Below are 20,294 nucleotides of genomic sequence, written 5' to 3' on the forward strand. Positions count from 1 at the left end.
GTGCAGGCAGAGGATCAGCAGGGACAGTGTGGGATCTGCATAGGGGGCAGTGGTGCCATCCAGGAGCCTCACCCCTTTGGCTCTGAAGCGAGGTCACAGTCCCATGGGATTTCAAGCTGCTGAGTGACATGGACGGAACTGTGGTGATACTCGGGGGCCAGTGTAGGGGCCAGACGGGAGGGGCAGATCCGGAGACTCTGAGGAGAGGGAACCAGTGAGACGTGGAGGGAGAGGTTCCAGGGTAACAGCAGACCCAAGAAGTGCCCCTCGTGCGGGACACCCACGTCCTGCCTTCAGCCTGGCCATCACCTGCAGGTGACTCCTGCCCAGCTGCAAGTCTACTCCCCAGGAGCAGACCCAAAGCTGACAGTGGCCTCTCCCCATCCTCACCCAGTTATGCTCCTTTCCTCTCCCTTCATCTTGACACTTCATGGAGCCCTCAGGTTAAGTCCTGAGCCCCTTCCCCCAGGGCCTCGGCCAGCCTGAGACATACAGCACACACTCCTTGTGGGGTGCACAGTCACAAGAGTAAGGCCAGAGCCGCAGTGCAGCCGGGCACAGGCAGGCTGCGCCCAGAACGACTCACACTGATGCCGAGGCAGGCTGGGGACAGAGGGTCCACAGGGATGGCCTACCCTCCAGGCAGGAAGGATCCCAGGGAAGAGTACTGGCCAAGCTCAGACTTAAGACTACCTGGAACCAGCAATTCCCAGGAAGTGCTGATGGAGGAACGGCAGGCAGGCAGTGGGGCCGGACTGGGGCTGGAGAAATGGGCCCAGGGGCAGACAGCAGGACAAGGACGCTGATGCCAGACTCACACTGTGGGAACCTGGTGCTGGGCAAAGGGAGGCTGGAGGAGGGCCACCTCTGCCCAGGGGAAACTGGAAGCTCTCATGGTAACCTGGGCATGAGCTGACAAGCCCTGCGTTTAGGCCGCGTGCGATTCAGTCCTCAGAACCAGCCTATCAGTTACAGATGGGATGGAGGCCTTGGCTCCAATGCCTCTAGGGGCCCAAAAGGACCCAACCAGGTGTCTGGTCCACAGAAGTCACACCCCATTGTCCCCACAAGTGTCAGCCCCCAGGTTAGTAGGTTAGTGATTCCTGCCCAGGCCCTTGAGCTGGACAGTGCCCTGACCTGCAGGCGCCCACTGCTGGCAGCTTCCTTCCTGCAGTCCTCAGGTGTTAAGTGAGCACCTGCTCTGTGCCGGGCCTGGGTTAGATATTAGGAAGTCAGCCCCCAAGGCTCTTGGGGCAGGTGACCCAGTTCTGCCCTCTACCCTTGGGAGATGGATGGAGAGGGTCAACGACCTCTGTGGCCCACGAGAGTCCCAGGCCCCATCAGCACCTCCCAGAACCAGAGCCGCTGCCCACACGACCCAGCAGAGGAGCCAGAACCCTCCTGCCTACGTGGGCAGCCTTAGGGCCCACATTGTCCTAGTGGGAGTGTCCACCCCCTTGGGCAAGTCCCTTCCCCTCCCTGAGCCTCAGTTTCCTCTACTGTAAATGGGGATGAAGAGGGGCCCCTTACAGGTTGGTCAGGGTAGCCATGAGTTCTCATATACCCCGTTGGCGCCCAGCTCTAGGCCTTTCCTTTCTCCCCACCCCACGCCCAGGGCCCAGTGCTATTTTGTGGCATAATAAGTCCTTCCCCCAAGGAAAGGACAGGTGAGAAGGAGGAAGCCACAGCCAGAGACCTGCCTTTTCAGAGCCTTGAGGGTCAGTCCTGGAACCTCTGGAGAGGCCCAGGCCAGCCCCGTCCTGCTCTCAGCCTCCCTGTCCAGGCTTCCTCCTCCACACCCACCCCTCCTTGTCTCCTGCCAGCACAAGGTCTGGAATCCATGGCTTGGCTGGGACACAGGCCCAGCATGCATACCAAGAGCCCCCACATATACTCCCCAATAGGCTCTGCTGACCTTGCTCTCTTCAAGCCAGACAGAGCGGCAGAGCCCATGGGACCTGTCCCACAGTTATCGCCGGGGTCCTCTCTTTCCCTGGGCATCCAACCTCAACCCTCCCATGGCCAGCACATCTGAATTTTCATTGATTTGTTGATTTTTCAACCCAAAGCCATCGAGTGCTTTGAGGTACAGAGATAGGCTTCCCTTACTTACCCCGAAACAGATGTCACAGCGGTAGCACCACACAGACACACGGACCAAAGACCCTGACCCAGAAACATTCTGTCGTTAGGCAAGTATGGTGGTGATCGGAGGCTGGGGGTGGCTGGGTAGACAGCCCAGGAGCCCCGTGACCCCCTCACTTGCCCCTACTCCCCATCCAGAAGGCCAGGGGTTAGGGACCAAAGCCCAAAAACCCTCAACCCAAACTTGCTGATGCTATAAAAGCCTGAACTTTGCAAAGCCAAGCATCAGAGTCCAGTCTAGGAGTATAATTTATTGTGTTACACAAACTGCTTATTAGACGCAGATTGGTGAGAAGGTGAGGACCCAAGCCCCAGCTTGGCCTCAGAGCCTTCACCTCCACCCCACCAATCCTCTACTTCCCAGAAATACTCAGCACCTTCCCCCTAGGCCTCCAAACGTGCCCATGGCACTCACACGCCTGCTCACACCCCACGTGCTCCTGGGCCGACAGGGGCCCCTCCCTTTCCTCCCCAAGGCTGGCATCTGTTCACATTTACCAGGCAGGTGCAGACACAGCCGTGCCTCGAAACTGCTCCCTAGACCCGAGCTGTGCAGTGACCTGCAGGAAGGAGGACACAGCCCCTCACCTCAAGGACTGGGCAGAGCAGGGTCTGGGTCTCCCCGTGGGTCTGCCGCCCTCCCGGAGTTTGTGGGGCTCAAGGGCACTGCCTGGGGCTGGGACATGGCAGAAAAACTTGGCCCTCATTCACGACAGCAGGAAGGAGATGAGGTGGCAGGACAGAAGTGGGAGGAGGCCGGGAGAAAGAAATAGGCGCGCTTAAATTTAGTGCTGTTCTCCCAGGCCGGGTTATGGGGCTCCTCCACCCCAACGGGGGATGGAGTGGCCTATCCACAGACCTGTCCACCTGGAGAGAAAAAGTTCCCAGTTGAGAATGCACTGGAGGTCTCCACGCCCAGGCGTGCGCATGGCTTCTTCTCGGAGGCCCCAAGACTCGGTGTGCTTGATGGGCGGCGGGGGCCCGGGGTCCCTTCTATGCACAGACTCCATGAGGAATCCTCGGTTCTCAGCCCTCATCCCACCCCCAGGGAACCCCAGATAATGACCTCAACCAGAGGTGACACCCCCACCCCCAGTCTCCTGTGAGAACTCACCAGAGACAGGGGCAAGTGACAGAACAGTCTGGGGGCCCAGTGTGGGAGCTGGAGAGACCAGTGAGTAGGGATGTGGGCAGAGTTCAGGGATAGACGAGATAGAGAAATTAAGAGAGAAAACTGCCTCCCTGCTCAGCCCCGGTCCTCCTGCAGTGCAGCTCTAATTGAATTTCTCTGTTAACAATGGAAACACGGTGCTCCCCGGCCTCTCTCCCTCCTTCTGATAAGCCAATGACCCGAGGGAAATTGGGGTCACGAGGAGGAGAAATTGGAAACAAACAGTCTTTTCTAACTCCTGGGACGCTGGTTTCGGCAGAGGGCTGGGCAGCTGGAGGAGGGCTGCTGTCCCCCCTTGTGGGTCCTCCCCAAGCCCCCTGTCCCTGAGTCCCTGGCTGAGGTCGGGGGGCTCAGTCCATTCCTGAGAGGGGTCCTCCCAGTCCAGCTGGCACAGAGCAGGTCCCAACACCCATCACAGGCCAGCCTCCCTCACCCCCACCAACATTTCCTCTTATGGCCTGGGCACCCCCAGCCCATCCCAGGGTGACTACAGAGCACCCTGAATGTGCTTTGAACCCAGACAGCCATGGAAGGCGGCAAGCCCTGCCCTTCTGAGCCTCTGTTTCCTCATCCATAGAGTGGGCGCAGTGCTGTCCAGGGGTACGGATGGAGGAAGATAACAAGCCAGCGTGTGGGAACCGCTTGCTAAGCCCAGGGGTCTATTATCACACTACGTAATGGCTGTAATTATGCTGTTAATAGCTGCTATTATATTATCACCGTCAGGATCCACTTGCTAACCCCCAGGGAGCTGAGCCAGATTACTTCCTCACCCTTTTTTTATCCACGAAGCCCCCAGGGCTGGCCTATCTGCCCCAACCCTTCGGCCTCAAGTCCTGGGAGGCCAGCCCCTGCTGCCAGCCCTGCTGCCAGAAGCTCCTCTGTGCCCTGCTCTCTGAAACACATGAAGTCCTTTTAGGGACATTTTTGTAAGTGATTCCAGGAAGACAGGCCTTGGGTAATGAAGTATAAGGAATGAAGAGCTAAGAACGTACTCCCTGCCCTCAGGGGATAAAAACTGAGCATCCCGTGGGACCCCTAGAGTTCCCTCCAGGCTGAGGGTTGCACCAGTGTCTGCCGTCAACAGGATGGGATGGGGAGGCTCCATGTGGCCCTGGGCCCTGGCTACCCACCCTTCCCGCCCTCAGGCCTGCCCGTCATGGAGGTCCGCATCAATGTCTCAAGGCAGCAGGTGGAGAAGGTGTTCGGGCTAGAGGAGTACTGGTGCCAGTGCGTGGCCTGGAGCTCCTCAGGCACCACCAAGAGTCAGAAGGCCTACATCCGCATCGCCTGTGAGTCCAGGGCCTGGCCCTTTGGCAGGGGTGGCCCAAGGGTGTCACCGGGGAAGGGGATCCGGTCTGGTCAGAAAGCCTCAGGTCTTGCCTTGATGGGAGAAGAAACTGCCTATGGACACTGCCAGCCACCCCTAGTACCCCTGGGTACTTGGCACTTCTTCCTGCCATGGACCTTGGCCCCTGCGGGACCAGGGGACATGAGGCACTCAGGCTGGAGGAAACTCCTGTTTTCTCCCAGATTTGCGCAAGAACTTTGAGCAGGAGCCGCTGGCCAAGGAGGTGTCCCTGGAGCAAGGCATCGTGTTGCCCTGCCGCCCGCCGGAGGGTGTCCCCCCAGCTGAGGTGAGAGCAGCCCCCAGGCTTGAGTCGTGCCTGCTCAGACCCCCAGGCTGGCCCCCCAGGGGCCACCCCCGTGTGGACAGGGCCAGCGCGGGCGAGCAGTGCGGCCACATGGCTCCCTCTCCCAGGTGGAGTGGCTCCGGAACGAGGACCTAGTGGACCCGTCCCTGGACCCCAATGTGTACATCACGCGGGAGCACAGCCTGGTGGTGCGACAGGCCCGCCTGGCCGACACGGCCAACTACACCTGCGTGGCCAAGAACATCGTGGCACGCCGCCGCAGCGCCTCCGCTGCCGTCATCGTCTACGGTGGGCCCTGGCACTGGCCGGCGGAGGGAGATGCAGGGGAGGGGTCCTCAGGGCTGTACTGTGCGGGCTCCCCAGGGAGCCAGGGCCAGAAGGGCCAGGCCATGGCCTGACTGGGAAGGGCAGGGGGCTGGCTGTGGCTGTCAGGAGCCGAGGGGCGTGTCTGGGAGATGTGACATGGGTTGTGGGTCATCTGTGGTCAGACGGTCCCTTGGCTTACTTGTGGGCAGAGAGAGATGAGGGGACAGAAGGAGCCTAGGAAAGGCAGCCCCAAGTGGTAAGCAGGGTCCTGGGTACCTCCGGGAGCAGACAGAGGAGGGGGTGCAGGAGTCACAGGTGTAAAAAGCTGGGGTCTGAGCCGAGGGTCCCAGAAGCTGCAGTTAGGCTGGCTGCCCCAAACACCCGCTGGCGGAACGGGCCGTGGAGTGGGTGCCGCCCAACTCCAGGGGCACTGGGCAGAGCGTGGCTTCCCCTCCAGGGCTCCCCTCCTGCACAGCTGGAGCCCCAGGTCTCTCCCTCCCTGGCCCCTGGGCCGGCATGTCTGAGGAAGCCCCCGCTCCCTGACCCAGTCCTTCTCTGTCCGGCCAGTGAACGGTGGGTGGTCGACGTGGACCGAGTGGTCCGTCTGCAGTGCCACCTGTGGGCGCGGCTGGCAGAAACGGAGCCGGAGCTGCACCAACCCGGCGCCTCTCAACGGGGGTGCCTTCTGTGAGGGGCAGAATGTCCAGAAAACAGCCTGCGCCACCCTGTGCCCAGGTACCAGCGGCCGCCGCCTCCACATCGCTCTTCACCACGCCATCTCCGTGCCCTGGCTCCATCTCGCCCCCATGGCTCCATCCCACCCGCCCGCACAGGGGGCCAGGCTTTGTCTGCACCTGGCTCAGCCTCAGCAGAGGAGCTGAATCCTAGGGCCTGAGGGACAGTCAGGACCGTACAGTCAGTGTGGGGCAGGGGCAGGGCTCAGCCTCGTCTGCAGGAGGGTCACCGTGCAACCCAGCGCCCACAGTGCCCCAGGGCCAGGACGGCCAAGCAGTAGAGACAAGCAGGCCAGTATCATCGTGCCTCCCGTCATTAGCATGTGTCATTCAGGTCAACTGGACACCAGAGGGTGTGCAGACCAACGGGCTTGGCCCTGGCCCTGGCCTTATACCCAGAGCCTGGGCTGGCTCCCTAGGCTGACCGCACCATCTCCTCTCTGTGCTTATCTGTCTTGCGTCTAGTGGATGGCAGCTGGAGTCCATGGAGCAAGTGGTCAGCCTGTGGGCTCGACTGCACCCATTGGCGGAGCCGTGAGTGCTCTGATCCAGCGCCCCGAAATGGAGGCGAGGAGTGCCAGGGTGCTGACCTGGACACCCGCAACTGCACCAGTGAGCTCTGTGTACACAGTGAGTCTACGGCCCTGGGAGTCCTCTCCAGTTTGCCAGGATTGTCCCTGCCCAGCCCCAGGAAGGTAGAGGCTGAGGATGTTGGTCCCTTGCCACAGGCTGCACACTTTCTCCAAAGCTCAGGACCCTCAGGGACCACCCCCATCCCTAACACATCCATACCCCAATACCTCCCCCACCTCCCCTGAGACATGCATGCATTTGAGCTTTTATTGTGCACACATGGCCCTGGCTTATCTCCCAAATCCCTTCCCTACCTCTCCTGCAGCTTCACCTCCTCCCGGTCCCCCAAGTGCTCACGCAAGTCTTGTGGGGACATTGGGCTTGAGAGGCCTGTTAATTACAAGGCCATAACTAACAATTAAAGATCTCTGTTGGATTTTTTTCTCTAGAACACACCCTCCCCCATCCTTTCAATTAAAAACCTAATTATCTGTGTCAATTCTTTTCTGATGGACATTTCTTCCATTATGCAAAGCCCTTCTAAAATCAATACAGCTTCCTCCAGGCCTTCAATCACTACTCCCCGGCCCTGCCCCAGCCTGGGAGGCAGACAAGGGGAAGAGCCCTGGCAAGAAACTACCAGGGACCAGATTTACAGATCTACCCAGGAAGCAGATCCTTGTTTAGGGGATCCTCGGAGCATCTCCTAGCCCCAGCTGCCCTGGGCCCCAAAAGAGGGGGTTCAGCTTAGTGGCCCCAGGCCACGAGGGGAAGTGTCTCTTCCCCTTCATTCTCCAGCAACAGCCTGAATCAAGCCTGTGAGGGATGCGATTTGCTCAGAGTGACAGCAAGGTGGTGGCAGATGCAGGACTGGGAAGCACACATGCCAACTCCATGCTCCCTGTGCCCGCATCTGCTGCCCCGCTAGTGCTGATGCCCAAGGAGTGGGGGCTGCACTCTTCCGGGGTGGAGACCGCTGACCTCTCCTCCCTGGCCTCCTGCACTCTGCCCCTCCCAAGGCCATGCTCTCTCCCGCAGCTGCTTCTGGCCCCGAGGACGTAGCCCTCTATGTGGGCCTCATCGCCGTGGCTGTGTGCCTCCTCTTGCTGCTGCTCGTCCTCATCCTGGTTTATTGCCGTAAAAAGGAGGGGCTGGACTCGGATGTGGCTGACTCGTCCATCCTCACCTCAGGCTTCCAGCCCGTCAGCATCAAGCCCAGCAAAGCAGGTGGGGTGCCCCTGCCCCCAGCACTCCTGCCCAGGGCCCCCGTGTAGGGGCCGCTGGACGGGGCCATCCCCATTGCCACTCCCTGAGTCTGTCTTTATCCTGCAGACAATCCCCATCTGCTCACCATCCAGCCAGACCTCAGCACCACCACCACCACCTACCAGGGCAGCCTCTGTCCCCGGCAGGACGGGCCCAGCCCCAAGTTTCAGCTTACCAACGGGCACCTGCTCAGCCCGCTGAGTGGTGGCCGCCACACCCTGCACCACAGCTCACCCACCTCTGAGGCCGAGGACTTCGTCTCCCGCCTGTCCACCCAAAACTACTTCCGCTCCCTGCCTCGTGGCACCAGCAACATGATCTACGGGACTTTCAACTTCCTCGGGGGCCGGCTGATGATCCCTCATACAGGTGGGAAGGGCCCCAGAGTTTTCCAGGGAGCTCTAAGAGGCAAGGCTAGCCCCTGTGTCCCTCATGGAGGAGGGCGGAACAGCCCCGAGATTCCTCTTGTCTCGCTCAGCCTCACCCCAAGTGCTGAGCCAGGCCAGCGAGGAAAAGGGGTAGAGTTTGTGAGGGGATCCAGTGGTGGTTGGCAATGGGCCCATGGCCGAAGCTGTCTCCCCTCTGTAACCCAGGGCAAAGGACTTCTGTCCATTCATGTACCCAGCCAGTCAGCCTGCATGCACCAGGCTCCACGCGGGCCCTGGGCCCTGAGTTGGGGCAGGTGAAGAGACAGCAGAGCACAAACGCCTGGACGGGGTGCTCCTCCACCCACTGCCTCAGTAAACCTGACAGGGTCCCTGAGACACGTTGACAGAGAATCTGTGGACCCTTTTCGTGGTCATCTTTCCAGGAAGCGCCGCAGCCTCTGGTGTGGCTGGCCACTTCCACCCTGAAATTCTCTGTTCCCTCGCCTTACGTGGGCCCCTGTGGCCCTGATTTTCTGTCCCCTCTCCGACTTCTCTGGGTGCCTGTTCCCTAAATATAGGTGTTCATCAGAGCTCCGTCCTGGCGCCCTATCCCACTCCATGGCTTTAGTAGCCACGTCTGTGCAGATCACTCCCACTCCTCCATCCCCAGCCGCAGTTCTCATGGGCGACAGAATCGCAAACCCAGCTGCCTCCTGGGCAGCTCCATCTGGATGTCTCACAGCACCTCAGGTTCTTTGTGCCTAAAACAGCACCGTCTCCCACCCACCCCCAGAACCTCCTACTTCCTGGCCTTCCCCACCTCAGGGATAGCATAGTCAAATGGTTTGACCCAGAAACTGGGGGTCACCTTGACCTCCTGCTCTTCATTTGCCCCGCCTCATCCCTACACCAGCTTCAGTCACACACCCATCCCATCGTTCTTCCTCCTCAGATGCTCCTGCATCCATCCTCCTGCTTCTTGTCTTCTCCGCTGCTGGGCCCTGACCACTACACCTACCTGTCATCTGGTTCACAGCTCCTAGTATTCGCCCAGTGAAGCCAAACTTTATCACGTCCCTCCCTTGCCTGAATGTTTTCTGGGGCTTCCCAATGCCCCCTGCAAAGCCCACGTGACAAGGCCACAATGGCCCATCCCCTGCTGGCCAGCTGCAATGGCTTCTCCCCTCCCAAGCATGCTTCAGCAAGTGGCAGCCACAGTGGGCTTTCAGCGCCCCACCCACACCATGCTGCCCTCTGCACACATGAGTCCCTCTCTCTATCCACCGGGTCTTGGCCTGGCAGCTCTCCTTCTCTGTGCCTCATGTCCCTGCTGCCAGGATTGCCAGGATGATGAGGTGAGATGGTCCTAAGATGCCAAGCTCTTAGGAAGGAGCAGGCACAGGCGCACAATGGGTAAGGTGGGTGAGCTGCTGCTCTCCCTGCCTTGCCTCAGCACCCATCATCCTTTACTGCCACCTACTTGTCTTTCTCCCCACTGGGCTGGGTGCTTCACAAGAACAGGACCCATGGTTTTCTCTCCCTTTCCTGAGCACTTGAGCATTCATTGAATGGGAATGGGGGTGTGCATACCTCCGCCACAGAGAGCACTCATGCGCAGATCTCTGGGACTGTCACCAATGCTGGCAGCCTGTATCAGGAGGCAGCACAGGCCAGTGAAGGAAGCAGTAGCTGTAAATACGGTATCAATGGCTCCCCTCTCCTGGGCTTCAGCTTCAGCCGGCCCACCCTGTCGCCCATTCTGGAGAGCATGCACGTGCTTTTAGACTTGGTGCGAGTCATAAAATTTTGTCCCCTCCTCCTAATGTAGGGGATCCCTATCCCCAAAGGACAGGAAGGCGGGGCAGGACCATACCTCACCATCACTAGAGCAACTCCCCAGCCCTGTCCTCCCGTGTCCTGCCCCACTGCCTCTTCCCTAGAACCACTGCTCCCTCAGCAAGCACTTTCTGATGCCACCCCTGCAAGATGCTGGGACAGAGGTGTATCAGCTGGACACGAGGACATGTGTGCGATGGCCCCAGACCAGGGAGGGCTACCAAAGTGAGCAAGGCCCGGCCCCACCTGCAGGGGGTCACTGCCAAGTCAGGAGCAAAGTCATGCATGGTAGCTGAGAGTAGCCTTCCTTGTAGGTGGCTAGGGCTGATGGAGGTGGGGAAAACTTGAGCAGGGCAGGAGGGTGGGGCATCCAGGTAGAGGTGCGTCCAGGGCAGTGGTCTCAGAATGGCGATTATGCAGCACAAGCTAGGCTGGAGATGCTGCTGGAAAGGTAGTTGAGGACAGGTGAAAGGCCTTAAATGCCAGGCCGGGGAGCTGGGCTTTACCCCGGAGGCGGGGAAGGTAGGGGCAGCATACCTGGCACTTTTCGTTCCAGCGTTTCCTGTGCCCAGACTAACAGGGCATGCTTTTTCCACCTGAGTTCCCTTGGCCTTTCTTGGGGTCACTCACTGTGATTCAGCTTCGTGCCTGTGTAGGTAGTTGGACAGCCTGACAGTCTCAGTGTCACCTCTGTCCCCAGGCCAGCATAGCACCAGTCAGTCCTCAAAGGGAGGCTCATGTAGAGGCTGGCGGAGGGGGGTGTTTTGTGTCTTTGCCGCCCTGTAAGCCCCAGCTCTCCTCTCGCTCTGTCACAGGGATCAGCCTCCTCATCCCCCCAGATGCCATACCCCGTGGAAAGATCTACGAGATCTACCTCACGCTGCACAGGCCAGAGGATGTGAGGTGTGGGCACAGGCCCTGCTTCTGGGGCTGCGGGTCCTGCCCCCTGCCTGCAGTCACCAGGAAGCCCCCTGCCCATCCACTGTCGGGCTTAGTCTGGCCTGGGCTGAGGGAGGGCCAGGGAAAAGATGCCCGTAAGCTCTGCCCAGCTCTGCTTCCCAGCCGGGATGCCGCTGCCCTGCCCTGCCCTGTCCTGCCAGGTGCAGGACAACCCACTGACGACTTTCTCTCCCCACCTGTATTTCCCCACTTGAGGTTGCCCCTAGCCGGCTGTCAGACCCTGCTGAGTCCCATTGTTAGCTGCGGGCCCCCCGGAGTCTTGCTCACCCGACCTGTCATCCTCGCCATGGACCACTGCGGGGAGCCTAGCCCCGAGAGCTGGAGCCTGCGTCTCAAAAAGCAGTCCTGTGAGGGCAGCTGGGAGGTAAGCAGGCTGCCCATCCCCCACCCCACGACTCCCCAGGGAGCCAGCACAGGGCTCTGAGCGCAACCCCACTTCCCACGTGGCCCTTGCGCCACACTCCTGTCCCCAGTATCTGGCCACCCCTCAGAGCTTCACTTGGTCATCAGCTGATGCATCGGGCCCTGCCCATAGGACGTACTGCACCTGGGCGAGGAGGCGCCTTCCCACCTCTACTACTGCCAGCTGGAGGCTGGCTCCTGCTACATCTTCACCGAGCAGCTGGGTCGCTTCGCCCTGGTGGGAGAGGCCCTCAGCGTGGCCGCTGCCAAACGCCTCAAGCTGCTTCTGTTTGCCCCCGTGGCCTGCACCTCTCTGGAGTACAACATCCGAGTGTACTGCCTGCACGACACCCGCGATGCACTCAAGGTACCGCCCCCCACCTGCCACAGGGAGGCCGCGTGCCTGGCACTGAGGGTGGAGTGCCGCTGGCCCTGGGGAGGGGTGGCGATAGGGAACCCTCCTAGCCCCCAGGCTCAGCTGACCACCTGGGGCACTGCAGGAGGTGGTGCAGCTGGAGAAGCAGCTTGGAGGACAGCTAATCCAGGAGCCCCGCGTCCTGCACTTGAAGGACAGTTACCACAACCTGCGACTGTCCATCCATGACGTGCCCAGCTCCCTGTGGAAGAGCAAGCTCCTTGTCAGCTACCAGGTGAGGGCACTCAAGGTTCCTGGAGCTGGGCACACCTGGCGCTGGGCACACCTGACATGGCCCCTCTGCCACCCCCCCAGGAGATACCCTTTTATCACATCTGGAATGGCACACAGCAGTACCTGCACTGCACCTTTACCTTGGAGCGTGTCAGCCCCAGCACCAGTGACCTGGCCTGCAAGGTGTGGGTGTGGCAGGTGGAAGGCGATGGGCAGAGCTTCAATATCAACTTCAACATCACCAAGGTGGGCAGGAGGGGTGTCAGCACCCTCCTAATGTGCGCCACCCCCCACCCCAGGCCTACCTGGCCACCTCCTCCTAAAACCAGAATCTGTTTGACAGCTTCCTCCAAATCTCTGGGGAGAGATGCAGGGGCAAACACAGACAGATGCAGACAGATGTGGTGGGACTTGGGGAAGGGACAGAGGAGGATGTGGGAGCAGCAGGAGGGAGAGGTGGAACAGCCTGGGCCCCCGTACCTCCCCGAGGAGGGACTTTGTACTAGGCCTTGAAGGATCAGTAAGCATTAGACAGGCAGCAACCAGGGAAGGGCGTTTCTGGCAGTGGGGACTAAGTGCAAGGACACAGGTGGCTGGAGGAGCACAGTGGGTTCTGAGCGGTCAGCAGAGGCTCAGCAAGGGTGACTTGGGGAGGGCGGGTGGGAGGGAGGAGGGGAATGAGGCTAGTGGCCTCCACTGCTCACTGGCTGTGTGACTTTGAGTAGGTCACTGCACCTCTGAGCCTTGGGCCCCTTGGAGCCTCAGTGAGGGGGTGCCCACCCAGAAGCACCAGCGCCAACGCGGCACCACGTCCTGGGGTAGTTTGGGTGGTCCCCCAGCAGGAGACAGCAGCAGGCCTGGGCCAGGGGAAGTTCTAACAGCCATCTCCACTCCTTCCCCCAGGACACGAGGTTCACTGAGCTGCTAGCTCTGGAGAGTGAAGGGGGGGTCCCAGCCCTAGTGGGCCCCAGTGCCTTCAAGATCCCCTTCCTCATTCGGCAGAAGATCATTACCAGCCTGGACCTGCCCTGTAGCCGGGGTGCTGACTGGCGGACTCTGGCCCAGAAACTCCACCTGGACAGGTGGGTGGGAGATGGTTGGGGAGGGGCTCAAAGGCCACCTGCAGTTCATCCTGCCAGGGTAGGATGGGTGGGGTGGGCAGGATGCTCTGTAGGGCCTGTGCCCTCTTCACTGGCATCCAGGTATTACTCCGTGCTTGGCAGAGGAGAGGCCCTGCCCTCAGGTAGGCTGGGGGGGCAGCAGCCTGGAGTGAGTCTGGGCCACTGACAGGCTCCCTCCCTTCACTCCTCTCCACAGCCATCTCAGCTTCTTTGCCTCCAAGCCCAGCCCCACAGCCATGATCCTAAACCTGTGGGAGGCGAGGCACTTCCCCAACGGCAACCTCAGTCAGCTGGCTGCAGCAGTGGCCGGACTGGGCCAGCCAGACGGTGGCCTCTTCACAGTGTCGGAGGCCGAATGCTGAGGCCAGCCAGGCCCCCAACGCCTACACTCTCACCAGCTTTGGGACCCACCAGGGACAGGCAGAAGCCAGACAGAGCCCCTCCCCAACACCTAAGGGAGTTGCGTGGACAGGCCCCCTCCTGGCGGACACTGTCCCTGCACACTGGCCCTTCAGACCCTGCTTACACTCCTGCCCCTCCATGGCCTGCCTGACCAGGCTGGCACTGCCACCTGCCCCCAGGGCCCAGAGTGGACAGTGCCGGGATCCGGGCTGGGCCCAGCCCATCTGTGTGTGTATATGTGTGTGGTGCTACCTCTCCTCCTGCCCCTGGCCAGGGGCCGCACACACATGGCATGCGCGCACACGCTGGGCTCAGGACGTGGCCCCGGAGCTCCCACCTGAGCTGGACCTTATGCAAACATTTCTGTGCCTGCTGGGTAGGGGCACGTCTGAAGGGCCTGGCTCCAAACCTACGGGACTGAGGGCCACAGCCAGACGGGGGGCAGCCCCTGGATTCAGGCACACGACCCCCACACGGGCACGTGCCCACGCATGTCTCGTGTGTCATCCCACACAAATCTCCCGCACACATATCTCATGCTGTACACCCGGAGGCCACTCACGTCTCTCACACCCAGTGTCAGTCCAAATCAGCCTATCACATGCTGCCCTTCTCCCACCCACCCAGGGACACCCAACAGCTCCTCCCTATTCCTCCCCCTGCCCCCAGCCTCGAGGAGTCCTGCCCGATGGGGCATGTGAATATGCAACGGGAGTCCCGGGCTGGACAATGGCGAGTGTGCGTGCCGTGGTGTGCCCGCTCCTGGGGCCTGTCGTGTGAAGCTCGTGCCCTGACTCTGTCTTAAGTGCATTCATGCACTTACACTTGGCCTTATGTACACAGCCTTGCCCGGCCGCCGGGGCGCGTAGGGATTTTAGCGGACGTGAATGTAAATAAATTATATATATATATTGCTAACCTGAGTGCTACTTATCTCGGGAAGCCAGAGCTGGAGGCCGGTGGCCACAGAGGGGTCACACACGAGCTGTTCTGGGAGTCCTGGGTGGCTGGGCCTAGCTGGGGGACAGGTAGGGCCTGGGCCCTGGTCCAGCACAGCTGGTTCCTGGGGACTTCTTCAGACATGGGTCAGTTGGGCCAGGCGGCAGGCAACAGCAGTAACCAGGGCTGCACCTTTGCCCGACCCATCTTCTGACTGCAGGAAGGTGACCGTACAGCGAGGGGCCAGCTCTCGCACAGTGGCCGCAACCAATCTGGAGAAGCTGTGAGGGGAAGGGGCTGAGGTGAGCCCAGGACAGCCAGGTCCTACGTGGCCATGTCTCCCCGCCCAGCCCGGAACACAGACTCACTGGGGGTGCAGCTTGTAGAGGGTCCCATCCACTCCCACGGATATGGTCAGCTCTTCTAGGCCCCGGTTCTCACGGATCTTCTCCACCACAGCAGCCACACCCGCCCCACAGAGCTGAGCGGCCCGCTGGGACACAGCCTGGCACACCTCCAGGACCATCAGAGCGTCATCTGTGGTCAGAGGCAGCCCCAGATCCTCCAGGATGGCTCGGACCTGCCTCAGGGCCAGGCTGTCACTGAGGACAGGAAGGAATAACACACAGAGAGGCTGCATTAGCTACTTCTCTCTTGTGACTTCTCCATCCTCCAGGGTAGACCTCCCTCCAACAAGCATTCCACCCAAAGTGGACAGATAGACATGTTTGAGTGGAGGGAGAGATAATGCAGGTCCCAGCACCTTTCAATCTCAGAGAGAAACTTGGTCTTGAAAATGTCCCTGGTCTGAAGGCGCTGAGTCTGCTGACCCCGGAAGAGAACTCCAAGGCTGGTCAAATGCAAGAGGATGTGTCGGACGATCTCCCCCAGGTACATGCCACTGATCATCTTCTCAAACCTGCATGAAAGTGTGTGTGCGCACAAGGCAGGGACCCCACCAGCTACTATCTCCAGCAGAAGCCACCACCAGCCACCAGCCACCCCTGCCCGGCTCAGCCCACACCTCTGTTTGCCAGGATTGATGGACGCCTGGTCCACACTTGCATCGAAGCAAGTGCTGAGCATGCCGAGAGAGCCATCATCCCCAAAGGCACCCCACTCCATGTTGATGCACATGTGGCCTGAGTCCCCAGCCACACTCGCCACGTTCCGAAGCTCTTCCATGTAGCAGGCATTGGTGCCAGTTCCTGCAGGGAGGCCACACGGGGTGGGAGCCATTTACTGGTACAGACAAGACACCTCTGAGCCCTCCTCACTCTGAGATGGCAAAATTTGGTCTCACTTCCTGCTTCTCCATCTCCCTCATGCTCGTGCCCTGCCCCGGGTCCTAGTCTTCCTTCCTTCCTGACTTTTTTTTTTTTTGCAGACACTGCCAGCACCAAGCCCTCCGGGCCTCCTCTATACTCCCTGACACTACCACCATCAGTGCATCTCCCATGTTACCTCAGCATACACCTAAAAATGCCATCAGTCATGTCATTCCCCTGAGAGACGTGTGACAGCCCCCACTGTCAGCAGGCGAGAGGCCTAAGCAACCTGGACTGGCCTTCAGGTCTTTAGTTAAACTCGCAAATGCTGGGCCAAGAGCTGGGGACACAGACAGAAGTCAGACTCAAGGGGCCCCAGAGTGGCCAGAGGTAAGGCCATGCAGGCTCATTCTTGTCTGACCCAACAGGTCCAACACTGCCTATTATGTGACCAAAGAGAAGTGCAAGAGCACCACAAGTCTTTCTGCCTAGAGGATCAGGAAAAGCTACAGAGAGGAAATGACATTTGGATTTGGCCTTGAAGCCAAGAAGTACAGAAAGGAAAAGCATTCCAGGCAGAGGACATACCCAGTGCAAAAGCATCCTCTTCTCTCCAATATAGTCATCTCTAGGCAGGTGGTCTCCTTGTCGGCCCCACCTGGAATTCCTCCACCCAGGGCTTCATTCCCACAGCAATCTGGGCACACCTCTCCATGCCAGGCTCTACGTTCAAGAAGCTCCCGGTCCCATGGGAGGCTACTACGTACCTCATGCTCTAGGCGACTGATGCCAAGGACCTGCAGGCACCCTCCTCCCCCGCCTAGCCAGATCCCTTCTTTCAAGGCTTTCTTTGCAAGTCCCACTCATATTGGGACCCCTTTCTTTCTGAGTTCGGCCTTGTCGCCCTAGTGCAGAGAGTTAGATTCACCTCTCTCTGACTGTCACATGCTATTCTGGGCTCAACCCCTGCTAAACAGTTCTGAGAAGGCAGATGTTTCCCCCTTTCTTTATGTCTTCCTGTCCCTTCATCCAGCCCCAGCTGGCCACAGGATAGGTGCTTAATACTGAGAATCTCGGATGACCTGAAGGACTCTCACAGCTCATTCTCTGTCAACCCGCAGCCCCTACCCAGCTCCACCACTGTGCCACACTTCGCCCCCCTCTTTTCATCTTTGAGACCCCTCAAGACAGGCATTAATATTATCTCCATCTTAGAGATGAAGAAACCGAGGCTCTGGCAACCTGCCCAAGGTCATACAGGTTGAAGTGGCAGGGCCAGTATTTCCTCCCAAATCTGTACAATGCCAAAGCTCAGATTCATTTAACAGAAAGGCAAACTGAGGTTCAGAGAGCTTAAATGACTGCGAGTCAGCAGCTGAGCTGGGCTAGACACCCGAGCTCCAGACTCCTAGCCCAATAGAGTGTTCCAGGGCCCCGCTGGGTCAGACGGGAATGATCCCACATCCCCACGGCCAGAGGAATGTCCAAACTGAGGAAGCAATAAGAGGCAGTGAACTAGCATCAGGAAATAGAGGCACAATAGGCCAGGCCCTCCTCACCGACAATGAGGCCGACCTCGCAACGGGGGTCCTCGTAGCCACAGGACATCATGGTCCCCACCGTGTCATTGACAATGGCAACCACATTCAGCTCCATTGCCTGCACACAAAAGGATGCTGCTAGTTGCTGGGCAACATGGTCGTCACGGCAACCGTTGCTGGACCCAGAGGTCTCTACAGCGAAGGGCCCCCCTCTCAGGAAGCAGGAGACCCTTTGCTCCCCTCAAAGCCTGTTGCAGCCCCAAAACACCACTGGAGGCAGAGCCCTTGCCTGTCTGCGCCCGATGGCTTCCCGCAGCAGATGCACAACATCCTGGCCCTCGCAGTCTGACGCGTTGAAACCTTTCGTCCAGTTCAGGAGGATGCCCTGGTGTGGGATGGAGACAGAAGGCCCCTTGGAATCTCACTTGGCCTCCCCAAAGCCTGCAACCCATCAGAAGCATACGACATTCCTCCTCCCCAAGCAGGATTCTGGGCCCACTCTGCCATAAAGTTGAGGGCCTTGCTCTCTGTCCCCTCCCAACTCCCCAGGAGCATCCCAGTGTGAAGAAACCTATTAATAACTGTCTGACCTATGTCTTGTAGTGCCAGAATGCTCCGATGGTCTGAGGGTCTGGCCATTTTAAGATGACTGTCCAGAAGGATTTGCCTTTTATAGGAGTTAGGAAGGAACAGAGCTGGTAAAATGGGTACTGTGTGTGAGAAAGGAGAGGACAGAGAAGGCTGAGGGCCACATGACAACAGATCCTGCTCTTCCAGAAAGAAATAGCAGGAGTCGCTTGAGAGGAGGAATTCTAAGAGGTGGGACAGAGCTGTGTCAATGGGAGACTCAGGCGTGTATTCTGGATATTAGTGAAGGACGAATAGAAAAGCTGGCAAGATGGGAAGGAACAAGATAGATACGCCTTCATTGTGAGAAATTGGCCTTAAATTGTGAACTTAGTGAGAGGGGCTTGGCTGTACTCATTTTAGTGTGCTTCCTCTGAGGTGGGTTATTCCATTTAGGAGAAAATGACTGTTCCGCCCCAGGTAGGAGTATAAAGAGCAGGTCCACAATCTTTGGGGCAAGAGATTTTAGAAATACTAACCATTATTTTCCCCAGTAATATTTCCCTTTATTCCTTTTCCCATGTAAACACAGCTAGGGCGTTACATGCTTATTGTCTCAAAAACAGAAACCAGAGAGAGTGAGAGAGGGAATGAGAGAGAGGCCAGTTTGGGGGAGACAGAACAAGAGGATTAGCAAAGCTTTCTTGTTCAGCAGACAGGACAAAGACTCCCTGGTATCTTACGCTCTTCACTCTAGCACACCCTTGCGGGGAGGGGAGGACACAAGGGATTAGGTGATCTGAGAACAGATGAGGCCTCTTCCCTCCTTCTCTAGGGACATGTCAAGACCCAAGAGAGGAAGTGGCAGAGTCCAGACTGCACGTTCTTCACAGCAAAGGACGCTCACTGTGCAGCTGACAGGGGTCCCTATCTGGGAAATGGGGTCCCCAAATTGGTTTTTACCATTCCAAAGAATATAGGCTCAACACAGAAATTAAGTGCAGCAATTGGAAATTAACAGGACCGTGTTTCTTGCAAGCCTGATTTTGCATCCTGAGTCCCACCTGCTTCTCACACCTTACAAGGAATAATCAAAAGACACCAGCTGCTTAGCCTGGAGCAAAGAGGACCAGCAGAGAGACTCTGCCGACTGTGCGGGCTAGAGCAAGGCCAAGTACAGAGGCACGTGTCTGAGAACTCAGAGGGGGAGCAGAGGGCGACAGCCACATAAGGGCTGGTTGAAGTAGCGGAAGCAAAGCTTTTCTGTGACACGAGCATGGAAGACGCAGTGGATGCCTGCAGGAGCAGGGGGCTCTTTATCATGGGGATTTTTTTGGCAGAAGATGGGGGTGTTAAGGAAGGGACTCTTGGGAGCGTGGATCAGAGGTCCAGGAAGAGCCATCTCCATGACAGCCATCAGGTGTGTGCATGAAAAGCCTAACGTTCTTGTTGAAGGACACGCAGAGGTGTGCGCTGAGTGCCTGCTGCTCTGCCATCCCAGTCAGGTAACCAGCCCTGAGCCAGGCACTGAGAAGGGGACACTGGCAAGGGGAGAGAGGGCAAAAGAACCCATGCAAGCACAAGCCCCTTTGAGAGACTGGAACAAACGTTGTTCCCCACAGGACGCTAGGCCAGAACACTGGTGCTGTAGATGACATACAGTCAGCGTGTCTGCCGGGCAGTCGGGATCTGGGCCTACACTGCTCCCAAACGCCCAGACCTAACCCCGGCTCCACTCCCCTGCCCACTGGCAGCCCCCAGAGGTGCCCGTGTCCTTCTTCACCCCAGGCCTCTTCGTGGTCCTGGATTCCAGGCCACATCACCACACCCATCCACCCAGGCACATCACGCCTGGAGAAATGGAGGCTGAGTGTTGGCTTGGCCCAGTGGTGCCTTCGTCTGCCCCTCCGCCAAGCCCAGGGCACTGGAAGCCGCTGCCCAGCCTCCTGCTCACTCCATGAAGGGTATGTGGGTGGAAAGCCCTTGGGGATGACTTCCCTCCCTTTCTCACCTGGTCCAGGCCGAGCTGCCTGCACGGGAAGGAGAAGGTAAAACCTAAGGGGAAGCTCTGCCCACTCAGGCCCTGCTTCTGCTGGAAGTCCACTATACAGTCCACGATGTGGTCGAAGAGCTGAGGGGCGGGGCAAGTCAGCGGGGATGGGCGGGGGGTGGGGGGAGGGGGCGGGAGGCGGGCAGGGTGCTGTTGGCCCTTCCCCACCCATGATTCAGCCCCAGGCTGTGGGTACCTCTTGTCCAGAACCCTGGGCCACACACTCGGGGATAGAGTAGACCTGATTGGTGATCTGCACACCTCCTGTGGCCACACGTACCAGGAGGACCCGGAAGTTGGTGCCCCCAAGGTCCAGTGCCATGAAGTCCCCACGCTCTGTG

The 20,294-nt window shown here is 59.0% G+C and overlaps 2 protein-coding genes across 3 annotated transcripts in view; one reads left to right on the plus strand and one right to left on the minus strand.

The window, feature by feature from the left end:
- UNC5A (unc-5 netrin receptor A) overlaps positions 1–14,506 on the plus strand; it is a 58,831-nt gene extending 44,325 nt beyond the window's left edge. Inside the window, exons 3-15 of one of the 2 annotated variants that reach the window (XM_039880030.1) lie at positions 4,465–4,608; positions 4,850–4,953; positions 5,079–5,259; positions 6,477–6,641; positions 7,623–7,811; positions 7,917–8,219; positions 10,870–10,957; positions 11,210–11,378; positions 11,550–11,783; positions 11,917–12,066; positions 12,147–12,311; positions 12,969–13,147; positions 13,383–14,506. In XM_039880030.1, the coding sequence (XP_039735964.1) occupies positions 4,465–4,608; positions 4,850–4,953; positions 5,079–5,259; positions 6,477–6,641; positions 7,623–7,811; positions 7,917–8,219; positions 10,870–10,957; positions 11,210–11,378; positions 11,550–11,783; positions 11,917–12,066; positions 12,147–12,311; positions 12,969–13,147; positions 13,383–13,548 (2,237 nt within the window). In that variant the 3' untranslated portion in view covers positions 13,549–14,506. The remainder of the gene's footprint in view (positions 1–4,464; positions 4,609–4,849; positions 4,954–5,078; positions 5,260–6,476; positions 6,642–7,622; positions 7,812–7,916; positions 8,220–10,869; positions 10,958–11,209; positions 11,379–11,549; positions 11,784–11,916; positions 12,067–12,146; positions 12,312–12,968; positions 13,148–13,382) is intronic. The other variant, XM_039880028.1, reaches the window with a different exon arrangement.
- Positions 7,071–20,294, minus strand: part of HK3 (hexokinase 3) — a 29,497-nt gene continuing 16,273 nt past the window's right edge. Inside the window, exons 13-20 of the mRNA XM_039880027.1 lie at positions 20,150–20,289; positions 19,915–20,034; positions 17,626–17,721; positions 17,355–17,454; positions 15,552–15,735; positions 15,291–15,446; positions 14,896–15,129; positions 7,071–14,808 (exon numbers count right to left, since the gene is read on the minus strand). Of these exons, the coding sequence (XP_039735961.1) occupies positions 14,664–14,808; positions 14,896–15,129; positions 15,291–15,446; positions 15,552–15,735; positions 17,355–17,454; positions 17,626–17,721; positions 19,915–20,034; positions 20,150–20,289 (1,175 nt within the window). The 3' untranslated portion in view covers positions 7,071–14,663. The remainder of the gene's footprint in view (positions 14,809–14,895; positions 15,130–15,290; positions 15,447–15,551; positions 15,736–17,354; positions 17,455–17,625; positions 17,722–19,914; positions 20,035–20,149; positions 20,290–20,294) is intronic.

The sequence above is a fragment of the Pteropus medius genome, unplaced genomic scaffold (assembly GCF_902729225.1).
Source record: "Pteropus medius unplaced genomic scaffold, Ma_sr-lr_union100, whole genome shotgun sequence".
NCBI lineage: Eukaryota > Metazoa > Chordata > Mammalia > Chiroptera > Pteropodidae > Pteropus > Pteropus medius.